Below are 18,331 nucleotides of genomic sequence, written 5' to 3'. Positions count from 1 at the left end.
TTTTATTGTCACGACATTCTTGGTCGAACCATGATTTTGATTTTTTTTGAAGATTTTTCCTATTACAGTTAGAAGTTGTTAAAAAGGATTTTTGGAAGGAAGCTATTAGTTCTTGAAAGTAGGGTGATGGGTCGTCAGGATAAGATATTGTAGTGATGGATTCTCTTATCATTAAAATAGCTGGAGAATTTAACCATACATTTAATTCATTCTCTAATTTGGGTATCCATCTCAGCCTTCCCGGACGAATGTCTACCTCCTTTTTATGTATGTCTGACTATTGTGTGGCCTATTGTACAAAGGTTAAGAATCACGTTCAGTGCTCTACCCACTTTTGCCAATGGCACCGCCTATCAGTGGCATGCAGCCTCCGAAGGGGTGCCCATGAGGGAATGTGCTGAAAAAGGTTCCCCACTCCTGCTGGAGATGCAAGTTGTTCCAGTGCATGGCTCAAGGGGTGAAGTAGGTCGTTTGCCCCTGAGCCACTACTTTTTACCTGTGTCTGCAAGAGTTGGAAGGCAAAAACAAAAATGGGGGAAAGAACTCCTGGGGCTAGCAACAGAAATGACTATAGGCCCAGTGTGTTTTGGAAAATTCCTTCCTCAAGGGCATATTTTAAGAAAAAGCTTTGATATCCAAGGTATAGTCATATAACTTCTGTCCAGTAGCAGGAGTTACTGCAGTGTGCTTTGGGCTCCTGCTGGGAGAAAGGGCGGGATATAAATCAAATAATAAATAAAAAAATAAAAAAATAAAAAAATAGGATGTCAGAAGGAGACCAGTGTGCAGATAAAATCAGATATTGACACAAGAACTTACTTGCCAAGAAGTTGCTCTAACGAAATTAAAAGTGCCCTTAGGTTCAGTAACAATCACGTCTACCAGGAGAACATTGACAGATGTTTGTCACAAGAAATGACGGTCAGCCCCATGCAAGCCCATCTTGCACGGGTTTCTGCGAGGTTCCTGCAAGGTTGCAAGAAGACAGCGGAGAGAGAGCAGCAGGCAAGCTGTTGGTGCTTTATTTTGAACACCTTCACCACTCGGGACCTGTGCTGAACAGAGTTACCGGCAGAGTTACCAGCAGAGGTGCAGTTGTACCACCTGTATTTTCTAAAAGCTCCAGAGCTATCGAATGCCGCCCGCTCATCTCCACCACTGCATCTTCCTTGCCGCTGCACTCCCTGCTGGGATTTTTGATATCCAGTTTGGTGGAGGGGCAGCTGTGCCACCTTCACCTTTGCAAGCCCCAGAGCCACCAAGTGCCGCCTGCCCGTCTTCACCACCGTGTCTTTTTTTTTGCTGCCGCCCTCTGCACTGGGCCTCTTGTTGTCCAACCCAGCCATGATGGCAGACCCGTACCAACTCTCCGATGATATGAGCTCTGGCGCCAGGGCCTCCCCCACGGGCAGATCCATCTACGCCGAGCAGGCCTCCATCCCTTTCCTCTCCTTTCCTCTCAGAGCCCGTCGTTTCCATCTCTCCCGCGGGCAAACCCACCCACACCGAGCAGGCTTCTACTTCTTTCCTCTCCTTTCTTTCCAAGCCCGTCATTTCCACCTTTGCAATGACCTATGAGAGCCAGAGCGTGGACCACTTCATCCCCGTGATCAAGTTGAAGTACTGCTTGCCACAGATATCGTCTATGTTGGCAAAAAGCTGGACTGCTCCTGCTCCTTTTCCTGTATTAGGACTGGCAGATGCAGTACCAGCAGGACACCTCCGTGGTATTCTGTTTTGATGTCAACATATCGATGTAAGAACTAGTAGACATTGTCTAATTGTTAGGAATTTATTAGGAAAGTGTGATTTGTTATTGTATTTTCACTGAAAGTTGTTATTGTTGCTTTTTAATAATGTTATTACCTTGTTATTTAAGTTTTGTAAATTGTACTGTTTTTGTTGATATGTATTTCTATATTTGTGTTTATTTTTTGTAAGCCGCCTTGAGGGCTCTTTGGCCAAAAGGCGGGATAGAAATAATAATAATAATAATAATAATAATAATAGTTTCTAAAAATACAGTCATGAAGAAGGAATTTTCAAAAATGTATTGGGCTTATAATAAACTATATTTCTAGCATCTAGAATTCTCCCCCCACTCCCTTGTTTGCCTGCAAATTGTGCTGTCCTAGTGGCTGTCTTTTTTGCAGATGTTCGAGTAAACTAATTAGGGCCTGTAAACCTGAAGTCTTCCCATCTCTGCCCTGTATGTTACAGGGTCTCAGTAAAGAGAAAATGTGAAATAATATGGCTGCGTGAGAGAGAAAAATACATTTATATATATGAAATAATTCAGGGTATAAAGTTGTATCCTATGTTACGTTGCATTGTATTGCTGGGCATTTGTCTGAAACATGTCATATTAGCTGTGCAAGCAGGACCTGGAACAAACTATTGCAGTGCAGAGTAGTCCCTGTTTAGGAGTCTGGACTCTCCATTCTCCTACCCCTGTTAGTTAGCATTCCAGAGCCACTGAACGAGATCTGTCCTCATCAGACTGGTTTGGGGTTCCCTTCCTCTTAGTGGGTTCTCCACCCCCCATTTTTTTGTACTTTTGCAAACCTTGGGGTATCCCTATGTCCCTTTTCTGTATGGTTAGTGCCTAAATAATGACCTTTGAAGACTGGAATATGATATCATTTTATATCACTATAGCTGCATAGTGCTAACCCTTCGTAATCACAGGTATTACTCATTTTAAAATATATTTGTTATAACAATTTTTAAAAAACCCAAAAATTATAAAAATACCAGAAATACAGTTCTGATATAGTTTGATACAAAAATGCACATTGGTTATTTAAGGCTGCAATCCTATTTTGTTACCTGCAAGTAAGCCCAATTGAACTCAACAGGATTTACTTCTGAGCAGGCATGTTAGGATTGCACTCTAAGCTGACCTTATAAAGGCAAAATGGAGAAAAGATTTAAAAAAAGAAAGATTTGAAAAAGCAAAAGAGACAGAATAACACATTTTCTTCTCTGATGTCTCTTTGAAGGGTGGGATGCTGTTACAGACTGGAAAGATGTCCTATCCGGAGGAGAAAAGCAGAGGATGGGCATGGCTCGGATGTTTTACCATAAGCAAGTCTGACCCTTTTTGTTTTTCAAGCATAGATAGGATGGACATAGTAAGAAAGTATTGGTACCACTGAGGGAGTTAAAGGCAGAATAAGGTGCATGAAGCTACAGGGGATGAGGAAGAGTCAGCAGTCAGCCGGCATGGAATCCAGTTGGGAGGGTGGTAGGTATGAAGTCCAATGGGCCAACAGCTGGATAAACACACTGAACAGCAGGGCTTACTGAGAAATATGGGGAGGATAAGGTATACAGTGACCAGTTGGTGTTGCCAAACAAAAGAAAATGCATTGCCCAAAAAGAGGACCCACAAAAAAAGATACAGTTTTGCATAAAATTTGTGTATGCTAATTTATATGTGTAGGTGCTAATTTAGGAATAATTACTATAATTTAAAAAATATAGTACAACTTACCATAGGGGAAAGAGTTTGGCCAGATGACCCATGTACATGTTCAATCAGCTGTCCAGGTGTTAACTATTGATGGGCATCTTTAAGGTCCCTGATTTCTTTTCTAATGGTTATTTGTCATTATATTGGACATATAGCAGACAGCTGCTCAAAGACTGTCCTCTGTAAATTTGAATGATTGTCCACCCTGTCTGAGAGCCTCATAAATCATGTGTGTGAATATCTATAAAGGAAGGTCTGTTAGCACCCAGCAAGTCACAGAAATGTGGATAAGAATATAGAAAGCATGCTAGAAACTCAGTAAAGTAGGCATTGTCCATGTGCTGCACCAGACCCCCTTAGTTGTTCCTGTGTTGCTTTTTGTGCATTTAAAGTATGTATGTGCAAAGAAGGATCTAGTCATTTTGGGGGGGAAAACATTTTTTTTTTAAATTACTTAAGAGTAGGTCCAGCAACTTGTCTTATCAAGCGGTACATGGCCAGAAGCTGCGTTTAAGTAAATGTACTTGTGGCAGGTAGCCCAGCTTGCTTTGATGTTAAGGGACAGTCCATCCAAATGCCACCAAACATACTGTGAGGAACATAGTGCTTCATTGAGGTAGTAACATTCCCAGAAAAAAACACAGAAGTAGCACCCTAATGAGGGACATCATTTGGATGAACACCGCACCAACTGCTCCCTGTGTCACCTGAGACATCAGGAAAAATACCTAAAAGGAGTCTCGCTCTCTCTCCATACTTCATATAGTCACTATGGTGGCACTTTGGAAGATTAATTTCACCTTTCTGGAAGTAGATAGTTGCAACCATTTTGAGGGATGCTCATTTGCTTTGCTCATGGTGGTCATGAGAGGAAACAATCACATTTGCATTTCACAGCAATTAAGTCTATTTCAACTTCAAATGGCAAAATGTTCTTATGGATATTCACAGCTTGAATGTTCTTAAACGTCTAACATAATGGTATATAATATGACTTTTTGTTTAGCTTGGAAAGCTATCTGGGCAACCTACCTCACAAAAGCCTATGAATTGCATCACTTTGAAGCCAACACTTGAGTGCACATGTGGAGGAACCAACTCACATATGAATACAATACAGTATGCATGAAAATGAGCATCCTTGTTAGGCTTCCCTAAATCATACCACTTGTTGCTCCAAAAAGTAAATGAATAACCATTTGTTTTCCTACGTTACAAGGCCCAAATATGCATTGCTGGATGAATGCACGAGTGCTGTTAGCATTGATGTTGAAGGAAAGATATTCCAAGCTGCAAAGGGAGCTGGCATATCCCTGCTTTCAATAACGCACAGACCATCTCTTTGGTGAGTTCTTAAGCAGCACCACCTTTTTTTGCAGCCAGATAATGGGCATAGGTTCCACCAGGTATTGTTAAGTTAATCGCCCTTTTCGAACATTCACCTCATGATTGTAATGTGTGGGGTTCCCAATGACAGGGAGAGCCTTACAGCAGACTCCCTTTTACAGCACAAGGCATTCCTTCAAAGATGTTCCTCCCCCCACAACATGTGGATGGCTAGGAATGTGGCCAGTGGAGCCAGCTTCACTCTTCCCCTTCATGCAGTCATGATCACGTGGAAGTAAATGCTCCAAAAGGTCTCCCATTTCTGATATATCTATTTTGCCTCAATATATTAGAAAAGCCTTTAGCATTGATTCCCTCCCTTTTTGTATACCAGTTGATTTGTACATCATTTGATTTCTCCACAGTGGGGGTGGGGGTGGGGGAAGAGGTGATATGGGAGGATTGAAGGATGGAGCCAGCTGATTGCCTCCGCAATATTTACCTCCATGGATGTACCATTTGTTTTTAAAAGTTGTAATTCTTGCAGATGCCAGACTTTAAGGAACCTGTTGTTTCTGACATCTTACCGAGAGTCTGCCCGCTCATCACAGCATTCATGTGAAAGTTCCAAATCCTGTCACTAAATTCCTCAGTGTTGCTCTTCTTGTCATGCAGGAAGTACCACACACACTTGCTACAGTTTGATGGGGAAGGAGGCTGGCGCTTTGAACAGTTGGACACTGCTATCCGCTTAACCCTCAGTGAGGAAAAACAAAGACTAGAATCCCAGCTTGCCGGAATGCCAAAAATGCAGCAGAGACTAAATGAACTTTGCAAAATCTTAGGAGAAGATTCCGTGCTCAAAACGATGGATAAAGAGGAATAAATGTTTTTAGTTTTTTTCCAATTTTGTTAAAGTTATAAATGCACTTTGATTTCTGAGACACTATGGTTTGCATGCACTGTGATTAGCTTAGAGTGTAAGGAAATATAGTTGGCCACAAACTAAATGCTTCAAAAAGCCACCAATCTTCTAGTGTTAAAGAAGAAAGAGGTTCAACCTAGTGCTGTCCTGAATTTTAGTGAGTTTTGCTTTTCAAAGTGAAAAGTAGGTTCCGGAAGGGGTACAAAATGCCTCTTGCAAACCCTTCTACCTTAGTGGTCTTCCACAACTGTTTATGCCTGCTCTGATGCTGCTTTGATGCCGTTTTTAGGGCTTCTTTATTTTTCACTGAGTGACCCCAGGCACAGCACCATATAGCAAATCAGAGATGAACAAGTGACAACATGGCAGAAGATGGACAAAGCCCTCCCATTGCCCAGTTGGGGAGGGAACAAATTAATTGTAGACACTCAGTACTGAGCTAGATGGACTAATGGTCTGATTCAGTATAAGATAATTTCGTATATTCCCTAGATGTAACGCGCACAGTAAATCTGTGTGGCAAGATGTTTCCCTCAATCTAGTTCTAGTTGTACATTCTTATAATTGACTATTTGGAACAGAATGATGATGTAGGTGTGCTCAAGATATACATCCAAATGCAGATCTCATTGACAAACATCTACACTTGGATGTGCATCCAGCTGCACATATCATTGTGGATGTCATCCATCCATGCTGCATTAATTTCAATATATGCATTCAGATATACATCCAAATGGTTGTCCACACTCTGTCCCAACTAATCAACTACATATGGCTCTAGGACTGTCTCCAGGGTGAGCAGGCTCTGAGCAAAGTGCTGTTGTGTCAGCCATTTCCTACAATGGTGACCCTAACATTTCTGGGGGCCCTGGGAGACTTTTCTTGGTGGCAGCCTGCAACAAAGAGCCACAACGCTCCAGAACAACTCAATTTCCAGGACATTGTTGGAAACATCAGTGGCATCCACAAGCCACCATCTGCAATCTTTTTGGGTTTTTTAAAGTGCCCATTGCAGTGGTCAGGAATGGACCCACTGGGATGTTGGAGCCCCAGCTGATGCTGAGCTTGCTGGACTTGACCAGGGGAGGATCCTTCTTGTCCCCAATACCCACAGCCTTGGGAACACTTTGACCCTATTTTTGCAAAGAGGTACAAAACATTCACTGAAAATAGTAGGGCTTGTTTCATGGCAGGACAGTGGTGATGGTAGTGGTAGGAATGTTTACAAAACATGTTTCTCCATTTTAGCTCAACACTGGTTTGAATTCTGGAAAGTTAACAAAAATGCACTGTATGATCAGTCATTATACCTTACAGTAGCTCCTAGTGTGACAAACTCACGTTGCTCCTGGAAAGTTACTTGTGTGGTTATATTATCATGACAGATTCTTGCTTCAAAGCCAGCATGTAGAATATGCTCTCCCACCCAACTGCCGTGTGCATATGATTTGCCTGGTGTCTTACCCAGGCATGGAGCAACATAAGGGCAGGGATGTGGTGAGTATGCAGGTGCATGTGGGGGGGGATCTAACCCAGATGGAAGGGGATTGTTTGTTTAACAATCTGTATAAAAATGATATTTCCAACTGATAATGTATGCATGTCAGCAGCTATATTTTCCTAGGAAGTAACAAAATGACAGGCAACTTAGAAGATAACTGTTGTTGCGGCCCAGCCCTTTCCATTCCATGCACAGACAAGTGAAAAGGAAGACATACAACTTGCATAAATGGCAAACATGCCACAAGGAAGACTTTTATTTCCTCTCTTTGAGAGGTATGCATCTCTGTCCGATGAACTGATTTCAGTCCTTATCCCTTTTATGGATCTATTGTAGTATCTTAAGAAGGCTAGATCTGCCTAGTACATCATGAGGGAACTAGAGGACATTGTTGTAAACAAAGATGGTGGCCAAAAGCCACTGTCCACAGTATTTTAAGTGCCTGAGACAATGGTCAGAGGTGGATCCAGTTGGCAAAATGGAGGTGGCTCCAACGAAATAATAATGGGGTGAGCAAAGAAGAGCAGGGCAGGTTCTGGGGAGACTAGTTCTATCTACCATGTTACAATCTTCCCAAACAAAAGAAATTTTATAACTCACGTTAATAGTCTAATCATAATTCCATTAAATTGGAATCAAACCTCATTTATTCCTGTTGGGCTTACACTCAAGTAAAAGATTTTTCCTTTAGCCACTTAATGTTAGGGAAGTAGGTATACTTTATCCAGGAATCCATTATGGAGAAGGTTGCATCTTTTGAATTTTTCTCCCTGTTAATATAGTGGCTAAGCCTAGAAGGGGTGTGTTGGGGGAACATTTGGGTCATTATATTCTCCCATTCAGGCAAAGCTCCTTGTTAAATCTCAGTAAGCTGCAGCTTTAGTGCTATTTTCTTTTAAGTTCCCTTCTTCCTAGTAATGTCGTTCTCACATAGTGAATCAAATTTGGTCACATGAGAACATCACTGAGGGAAAATGAAGGCAATACAGAATGAGGACAATGCTTTTACTCTGAATTAGCTGGTTTTGCTTTCACTGATTTGATGTCACTTGTTATTAGAAAACAGGCAAATTTAAACAAAAAGGCACCAAAACTGCTGCCAATTGGGGCTACAAACACCAGCAAGGAGGCACAAAATAAGTGGTGCAACACCTACAACACAAAGATCTTTAATGGAGTTAAAATAAACACTGCTTTGCATCAATAAAACTACCCTATATAAGTAAGCAGATACATATGTTGTAGCTACATTTTCTCCACCAGAGGGCTGGAGGTGACAATAAAAAGCCAAGGGAATTCAATCCCTGCTATTTTAATTTGTATCTCTATCCCATTTTTTCTCAAAGGAGCTCAAAGTGCTATACATAGAGTTTATCCCATTCATTCTCACAACAACCCTGCAAGATTAATTGGACTGGAACATTTGCTTAAGGTGCTTCTCTCTCATTCACACACACATACACAAAAGCTTCATGGCTGAGACAGAATTTGAACCCAGGCCTGGTCCATCCATTACACTTCACTAAAAGGACGTAAGCTGGATTGTAATGGATCCATCTCCTTTCCAGATAGTTTAAATTTCTATTTCTTCAACAACACATGAACAAATACTTAGGAGAAGTTCCATGGCTCATTAACTAGTATAGGCAAAGCCACATAATCTTGTCCAGATGTAGCCAAAAGCCTCCAGTCAAGTAGGCCCAGAGCGTTGAGAGCGAGACGGTGGCAAAATGATTGTTTTTGGAAATACATTGCATGTTGGAATCCAGAGTCCTGTACATGCCCTTGTTGTTTACATCAGTGAGATAAATGTATCTGCACTATTTCTTTGGCCATCTCCTGGCTATGGGCATTTTATTGAGCTACCTTTTTGCAGATGACCTGCTGCTGTTCCTTCAAAGTCATTTCAGAAACCAACCTAATGGATTTTTCAGGAACTGTTTATTTTCAGAGGTAGATTCAGAGAATGCTAAATTAAGCATATTTGTGCTTTAGTCACATCAACTTGGTGCAAGAAGTTATACAGAGCACTGGAGCTTCAGCTCCTTGGACAGCTCCTGGAAAGATTGGACTAAAACACAGTGCAGATTCACTACCCCACTGACATCAGTGCCTCCAGTCTCCACTGACTGTATTTAAATTTGGCTCTCTTCTGCTCCCTCTCCCACATTAACATGAGCTTCAAAAGCACTGTAACTGTCTTGTGTTTAAATATTCTAAGATTCCTATGCTGTTTTATTAAAAAGTAGTTTTCTTATGACTGTCAAAAGAAACTTAACTGCAATTTTTCAACTGCCAAAGGCACCAGGCAGCCTAAAAGTGCCATCCATGCTTATTGACTATTTATGAGATTCAGGGTGTAGAAACAAATCTGATAACCTTTAAGGCTCAACTTTTGTTAAATACTTGCAATTGCCTAATGTATGTTATTCTCTAGGGAAAAATCCAAGAGTGCTACAATGTCTCTCCCAGAGTGAACTCCTGATTTCAACAGGTTGATTTTTTCAGTGGATCTGTACGTGCTCTGTTTGTTTATGGCCGAAATAAGGTTGCTTTTCATTCATAGTATAGTGGCAGAGTCAGAAGTGCAGGGTCCCTTCATGATAGTCACATCACACACACACACCCCATAGCCACATCCCCAGGATTCACTGTCTCTTCTGCAATTACAGAATTATGTAACCAGAGTAAAACTGATGTATGCTTAGGATCCCCACCCCCACCCCACCCCACAATCTCTATTGGAGCTAACCACTGCCAGGAATGTTTTGATTTTAAGAATTCTGAAATGAAGGCAAGTGTGGGACTAGGATTTGGGAGACCAAAGCATTTTGCCATGAAGCTTGCTTCTCACCCTAGGAGCCAATCAGATGCTGCCCTGGGCTCCTGCTGGGAGGAAGGGTGGGATATAAGTTAAATAATAAAATAAATAAGTAAATCAGCATGAAAGGGAAGGAGAGTGTTAGCTACTGAGAAGATTGGCTCCAATCAGCACAAAAGGACAAGGAAGCAGGTTGATAGCCAAGTAAGAAACCTCAGCAGCTAACATGCCCCCCTTTCATATAGGGACCCTGCTCCCCAAAATATATGGGGTCTATGACCTGTGACCCTGGATGATTACATCCCTGTTTCAACTATATCCTACATACCCTGTTAAGAACATAAGAACATAAGAAGAGCCTGCTGGATCAGGCCAGTGGCCCATCTAGTCCAGCATCCTGTTCTCACAGTGGCCAACCAGGTGCCTGGGGAAAGCCCGCAAGCAGGACCCAAGTGCAAGAACACTCTCCCCTCCTGAGGCTTCCGGCAACTGGTTTTCAGAAGCATGCTGCCTCTGACTAGGGTGGCAGAGCACAGCCATCATGGCTAGTAGCCATTGATAGCCCTGTCCTCCATGAATTTGTCTAATCTTCTTTTAAAGCCATCCAAGCTGGTGGCCATGACTGCATCTTGTGGGAGCAAATTCCATAGTTTAACTATGCGCTGAGTAAAGAAGTACTTCCTTTTGTCTGTCCTGAATCTTCCAACATTCAGCTTCTTTGAATGTCCACGAGTTCTAGTATTATGAGAGAGGGAGAAGAACTTTTCTCTATCCACTTTCTCAATGCCATGCATAATTTTATACACTTCTATCATGTCTCCTCTGACCCGCCTTTTCTCTAAACTAAAAAGCCCCAAATGCTGCAACCTTTCCTCGTAAGGGAGTCGCTCCATCCCCTTGATCATTCTGGTTGCCCTCTTCTGAACCTTTTCCAACTCTATAATATCCTTTTTGAGATGAGGCGACCAGAACTGTACACAGTATTCCAAATGGGGCCTCACCATAGATTTATACAACGGCATTATGATATCGGCTGTTTTATTTTCAATACCTTTCCTAATTATTGCTAGGATGGAATTTGCCTTTTTCACAGCTGCCGCACATTGGGTCGACATTTTCATCGTGCTGTCCACTACAACCCCGAGGTCTCTCTCCTGGTCGGTCACCGCCAGTTCAGACCCTATGAGCGTATATGTGAAATTCAGATTTTTTGCTCCAATATGCATAATTTTACACTTGTTTATATTGAATTGCATTTGCCATTTTTTCCGCCCATTCACTCAGTTTGGAGAGGTCTTTTTGGAGCTCTTCACAATCCCTTTTTGTTTTAACAACCCTGAACAATTTAGTGTCGTCAGCAAACTTGGCCACTTCACTGCTCACTCCTAATTCTAGGTCATTAATGAACAAGTTGAAAAGTACAGGTCCCAATACCGATCCTTGAGGGACTCCACTTTCTACAGCCCTCCATTGGGAGAACTGTCCGTTTATTCCTACTCTCTGCTTTCTGCTTCTTAACCAATTCCTTATCCACAAGAGGACCTCTCCTCTTATTCCATGACTGCTAAGCTTCCTCAGAAGCCTTTGGTGAGGTACCTTGTCAAACGCTTTTTGAAAGTCTAAGTACACTATGTCCACTGGATCACCTCTATCTATATTCTTGTTGACACTCTCAAAGAATTCTAATAGGTTACTGAGACAGGACTTTCCCTTGCAGAAGCCATGCTGGCTCTGCTTCAGCAAGGCTTGTTCTTCTATGTGCTCGGTTAATCTAGCTTTAATAATACTTTCTACCAGTTTTCCAGGGACAGAAGTTAAGCTAACTGGCCTGTAATTTCTGGGATCCCCTCTGGATCCCTTTTTGAAGATTGGCGTTACCTTTGCCACTTTCCAGTCCTCAGGCACGGAGGAGGACCCGAGGGACAAGTTACATATTTTAGTTAGCAGATCAGCAATTTCACCTTTGAGTTCTTTGAGAACTCTCGGGTGGATGCCATCCGGGCCCGGTGATTTGTCAGTTTTTATATTGTCCATTAAGCTTAGAACTTCCTCTCTCGTTACCACTATTTGTCTTAGTTCCTCAGAATCCCTTCCTGCAAATGTTGGTTCAGGTTCAGGGATCTGCCCTATATCTTCCACTGTGAAGACAGATGCGAAGAATTCATTTAGCTTCTCTGCAATCTCCTTATCGTTCTTTAGTACACCTTTGACACCTTTGTTAGAGCTGTAACCTGCCCCTGTCACAATTATAATAGCTATATAGTTGTTATAATGATGAATATTTACTATACTTGATGTGGAGACCACTTCATACTGTTTCAAGGAAGTAGGTGATTCATACCACTGGCCATTTTGAATGCACCAGCCATTCACATGGAAAGCCAATATACACCAATGAGAAAATGGTCTTCAAAGGGTTTCTGATGTTCTGCATTTCTGATTAGAACATTTTGGAGAGAAGGATCTAGCCTTTAAAGTAATCTGCCATTTTCTAATTGGGTTCTGTGGATTCTTTGGGTGCATTCCTTTACCCTGTTTCAAAATTCCAGTTGCCTAATTGAAATTTCCATTGTTTGTTGGTTGTCCCATTGACAGTGCATAGGAAACTGCCTTATACCAGGTCAGACGGTTTGTCCATCTAGCTCAGTATTGTCTACTTTGACTGACAACAGCTATCTAGTAGAGTCTCAGGCAAGGGTCTTTCATATCACCTACTACCTGATGCTTTCAACTGGAGATGCCAGTGGTTGAACCTGGGACCTTCTGTATGCCAAGCATGTGTTCTGCCACTGACCTATGCTCCCTCCTGCCTGGTAAGCTTATTACTCGGTGTAAAGTGCACAAGTGAATTATTTGATTCCAACTCTACTGTATTGGCCTAGACAAAGTGCTTAACAATTCTCAGCTCTCAAACTGAAAAGTAAGAGTGCTTCCAGACTCACTATTTTCAGGTGGGTTTCCATCACATACCAGCAAATTCAGGTTGCACAGTTGGTGCTCTTGTGCAGAAAATCCGCTTCTCCCCCTCCCCCTCCAAATTGGACTCCTTGTGATAAGGAATGTGATGTGAAAATGCACTGGAAAGTGTGGGATAACTATTGCTCAAAGTGATGTTGTATTACCTCCTCACAAATGAATCAGAAGGAATGCTTAGTGTATAACCAACACCATCTAACCTCCCTGCAAACAAAACAGGATGAATGCTTAATAAAGAGGCCATCTGGAAGCAACCTAAGATAAGGAAGCGAATTTTAAAATGGAATGACGGACCAGCTGCAAGTGTTTCATAATAAGAATTCTACTACCAGCTTTTAGCTTAAAACATTATTGGACCCAGTTCAGATGTCACATTGCCTGGTCTCCATATTCTGGAGCGCTTTGTGGGCTCCTCTTTTTTTCTCCTGCTGTCCACATAAATTTCCCCTCCCTTTTTTAGATAGCATTAACTGTGGTTCAGTGTTATATTTGAACACATGTTTTGTTTTCAATCTATTTTTTAAAATTACTTTGATTTCTTAAGCTTACTGAAGGCCCAGTGGGCTGCATGATAAAATCTAAGGGAGCGGGCCTTATTAGAAGATTAGACAAATTCATGGAGGATAAGGCTATCAGTGACTACTAGCCACGATGGTTATGCTGCGCCTCCATAGTTGGAGGCAGTATGCTTCCAAATACCAGTTGCTGGAAACCACAGGAGAGTGCTCTTGCACTCAGGTCCTGCTTCCAGGCTTCCCATGAGCATCTGGTTGGCTACTGTGTGAACAAGATGCTGCACTAGATGGGCCACTGGCCTGTCCCAGCAGGCTCTTCTTCTTATATTCTTATATACCAAAACTTTGGGATTCCTAACCCAGAGAGATCCACCTCCTCCTTTCCTTGATGATCAGTTTGAAGGCCTCCCTTCTTAGGAAGGTTTTCAGTTGTTAATTATTTTGGTGAACTTTGGTTCACATATTTTTTTTATTACTGCTGTTCTTAATATTTTAACCAGGGGTTCCCAAACTGTGGTCAGCGGACCACCAGTGATCCATGAGCTTCATTTGTCTGTAAAGCATTTGTAAAAATCACACAGCATCTAGCGCAAGTGCATTACAATTCCTACAACAGGCAGAAAAATAATTAAGTGGTCTGCCAAGACTCTCAGCAATTTTTCAAGTGGTCCAAGAAGAAAAAGTTTTGGGAACCTCTGGTTTTCTTTTTCTGTTTTTTTGCTGCTCTGTTTCTTCTTCTAAGTAAAGTTGCTTTTGAGTTTTGTTGTATCTTGATTGTAATTTTTACTTATATTTTGTTTTTGGTTTTAATCTGCTCCATGGAACCTTTTGGAAAGTTTAGATAGAAATGTTTTAAAGTGAATAAATAACTATAAAAAGTAAAATTTACAAAAAGTATTTATAAAATGTAAATAGGAGTAATTGCAGTTTGTTTTTAAACTAGAGGTTGAAATTAGCCGGTGTCAATCTCTTTTTTAAAAGCTAATTGCAGTTAGCAGTAACTCTTTATGGTTCAGACATAATGCTGAACTACAGCTAATGCTAACCAGGGTAGGTGCATGCAAGGAGGAGGAGGAATGTGAGAGTCTATACAGTGCTTCCAATCACCACACCATGATTTGGTTTGGTGGTCAGGAGTCTGAGCACTTAAGTGAAGCACAGTGCTGTGATATGCATTTTTTCTTACTGAGATCCACATTTTGAATAAATACAATTACAGATGACTTTACACAGTGAAAACGCTGGTACGGGGTGGGGAAACTGTGGCTCTCTAGATGTTGTTGGACTACAGCTCCCGTAATCCTTGCCCATTGGCCATGTTAGAAGTGATAGAATCCCACAGCATCGGGAGGGCAACAGGTTACCAGTCCCTGTCCTAGGAGGACATTATTCCAGGGTCAGGAATATTCCTGAGTAAATATTAGGGGAAGGCAAGGTGGCCAAGTGACTTCCCTTAACTGTTCTAATAAGTATCATGGGAGAGAAAGAGAGTTTATGTGTGACAATGTTAAAAATAAATTGGGGCTACTACTAAGCTGTGATGTCTGTTTTATAGTATATTTCTGTGTAAAACCACTCTAAGAATTTTTCCTGCTCATATTCTTTTTACTTTCTTTTTGCCTGTGCAGAACCCACCACTTTCTCCTTGAATTTTGTTTTAGGCCAAATTCAACGGCAGGTTTAAGCTGCGATATTCTCAGAAAAGCAGCCGCCATTTTCTTTGCTTGGCCCAAGACATTTTGCTACCTCAAGCGGCTGCACTGCACTGCACTGAGAGATGTACCATAGGATCTTTTGTGGTGCCACTGGAGATGTCCACAAATTTCATATTGAGATTTGTTCCCAGCATTTTGTATTACTTTGCACAAGAACCTGAGCTGTGTGCCTCATATCCTGCATATTCCTTCTCTGGTGCCACTAAGTATTAGCTAGACTCCTAAGAACTGTGAGTGGAGTTTCACACACAGAATGGAGCTTTCCTGCTTCCTCTTCTTTTTGCTGCCTCTGAAGGCCGGGAGACCCTACAGAATGATGTACGAGGAAGCAGATGGGACTGCAGTTGTGTGAGTGGAGAACCATTGGAAACTGACGATCACTGTCTCACACACAGCAGAAATGGAACATAGGAAGCTATATTTTTCCATGCTGGGCCTTTGGTCCCTCTAGTTCAGTGCACAAGCAATGGGGAATGTTGTTGACCATGCTGGCTGGGGCTGATGGGAGTTGGAGCAACACCATCTGGAGGGCCGCAATCTCTGATCTGCACTGACTGGAGGTGCTTTCCAGAGGTGGTAGTCTTTCTGAGCGATCCTTGTAAATTTCAGTGACTCAACTGAGACCTTTCGTATGCAAATCTTATGCTCGGTAACTGACCTGTGTTCCTTCTGCTTACACTAGGGCATTGTTGGATCCAAGCCAATGTTGCCTGAAATGACTGCTTCAGGGTGTTTTGTGGGGTTTTTTGGTACAATTAAGGCTGGTTCTGGAAGAAGCTGTACATGGATCCTATCTATCAAAACTCATTTGATCACTGGTAATGAGGCCATTGTGAACTTCTCTTCCAAATGTTGACAGGATGGAAAATTGAGGATAACAGGATTTGCCAGAATAGTGAAAATTAATTTTAAAAGAAGAGGAGTCTAAATGGATATTCTTGCTCACCATGTGATAGTTGGAGGTGTGGTGAGAAGTGTACCGCAGATGTGATGGGAAGCAGGGCTGTTTTTAAATATAAGCTTAACAGAAACGAACACATTTATTAATTAGGACTGTTAAAATTAAATAATTATTTTGATTTTACATATTATTATGAATTGCTGCCCTAGGCTCCTTCAGAAGTAAGGGCGGGATATAAATTAAATTAATAATAATAATAAAAATATTTTTTCTCATAATGGTTTGATATTTAAGCAACGCAGATCATGAAACCAGTATGTTCCAAGAATTTAAAAATCTCTTTTCAACCATGGTTCTACTTCACTGAACTCGTTAAAATCAGTAAGAACTGCATCAGGGCAGAAAATGATTTCATTGGGAAAATTATTCCCTTCCCCCCCCAAATTGATTAAACATATGTTTGAGCTTTCAAGAAATCTGAAGAATCATAGTGCATGTGTTAACAGCTTTTAAAAATTTACAAACTATATGACATCAAATTAAACTACTACACATGCCTGTTTCTGAATGTTTGATGAATAATTTGCAACATCACATTTTGGTTTTGTCCTGGTTTCATTAATAGTCTTGAAAAGGAGACAGGTTTGGGAGCAATAAATTTGTTTTATTGGGCCCATAATTCAAGCCAGCATTAAACAAACTGTGTATTATTATTATTATTATTATTATTATTATTATTATTATTATTATTATTATTATTATCTTTATTTATACCCCACCCTTTTTCCAAACTGGAACTCAAGGCGGCTTCCAGATAAAAATAAGTACATATCATTAAGAACCTATAAAAATATAAAACATATAAACATATAAAATCAGCATTAAAATAGGATTAAACTATTAAGATGTTAAAACCAATTACTCTTAAAATACTGCAGCCCAGTTTAGGAGCATACAAATAAAACAATAACATACAGCATCCTCTTCAGTCACTACCCTTAAAACCTTCAGTTCCAAAGGCCTGCTGGAAAAAAAAGTCTTTAGCTGTCAGTGGAAAAACTGCACAGAGGAGGCCATTCTTGCATCCCTAGGGAGGGAGTTCCAGAGCCTAGGGGCAGCCACCGGAAAGGCCCTATCTCGTGTCCCCACCAGTCACGCTTGTGAAGGTGTTGGGATCGTGAGAAGGGTCTCTCCTGAAGATCTCAGGGCCCGGGCAGGTTCGTATAGGGAGATACGGGCTGACAAATAGCCTGGACCTAAGCCATATCGGGCTTTATAGGTCATAACCAGCACTTTGAATTGTGTCCAGAAACAGACTGGCAGCCAGTGGAGCTGTTGCAGCAGGGGAGTTGTATGGTCCCTGTAACCAGCCCCAGTTAACATTCTGGCTGCAGCTCGTTGCACCAACTGAAGTTTCCGACTATTATACAGTCAAGCCAGCATTAAACAAACTGAGTTGTATTATACAGCCACATGAGTGGCTGTATACTATAACCAGCATGGATGTTCTGCATTCTGCCATGTTAAATGGAGAATACCCCCATGCTATTCTGCTGTTCCCCATAAGGTCATTGCAAAACAAAATGCTACAAAACATATAGTTCTGAACTCAGAAATGCTTGCTTAAGATGCCTATAAGTTTTTGTTCTGGCAATATAAAAAACATTAAGAGAAAATCCAGATTCTGGTTCAAAGTTTAAAACATGTGTAAAAAAATCCAGACTTCTGTTGAAATTTGTTGAAATTAATTAAAAGCCAGCCAGGTTCACAGAGTACCTGTAATCCTATTACTGACCTTGCCCCATACTCATCTTCCTCAGGTTAAAAAAAATGCATGGCTGATTTTTAATTAAATTTAAGAAAATTAACATTGAAGTCTATGATAGCGCAGGCATGCTAAGTAAGAACCAACTGTCAGTGTTTGAAAAGCCAGACTAACACAGCTGTTTGGCTTGGCTAATCAGGGTCAGCTTTGATTTCAATTAGGGTGGGAGACTATAGGTGTCTGCTGTAGAATAAAAACCCTGAAAAATAATTATACTGTTAACAATGTTTTCTGTTTGGAAAGGAAAGAAAAGAAAAGGGGCTTTCCCTCTATCTAGTGCCCACTCACCCAATCTCCTTCTCTCCCTCCTCCTCCTCCTCCTCCTCCCCTCCCTCTTCCTCCCCCTCC

At 41.3% G+C, this 18,331-nt stretch overlaps 1 protein-coding gene across 3 annotated transcripts in view; it reads left to right on the top strand.

The window, feature by feature from the left end:
- ABCD2 (ATP binding cassette subfamily D member 2) overlaps positions 1-5,708 on the top strand; it is a 112,659-nt gene extending 106,951 nt beyond the window's left edge. For all 3 annotated transcript variants that reach the window (XM_061640329.1, XM_061640330.1, XM_061640328.1), the window contains exons 8-10: positions 3,003-3,087; positions 4,695-4,820; positions 5,477-5,708. In XM_061640329.1, the coding sequence (XP_061496313.1) occupies positions 3,003-3,087; positions 4,695-4,820; positions 5,477-5,687 (422 nt within the window). In that variant the 3' untranslated portion in view covers positions 5,688-5,708. The remainder of the gene's footprint in view (positions 1-3,002; positions 3,088-4,694; positions 4,821-5,476) is intronic.
- The last annotated feature ends 12,623 nt before the right edge of the window (positions 5,709-18,331 follow it).

The sequence above is a fragment of the Rhineura floridana genome, chromosome 8 (genome assembly GCF_030035675.1).
Source record: "Rhineura floridana isolate rRhiFlo1 chromosome 8, rRhiFlo1.hap2, whole genome shotgun sequence".
NCBI classification, from domain to species: Eukaryota; Metazoa; Chordata; class Lepidosauria; order Squamata; family Rhineuridae; genus Rhineura; species Rhineura floridana.
The sequence above is the reverse complement of the archived record's forward strand: the minus strand, read 5'-3'. Positions and strand labels throughout refer to the sequence as shown.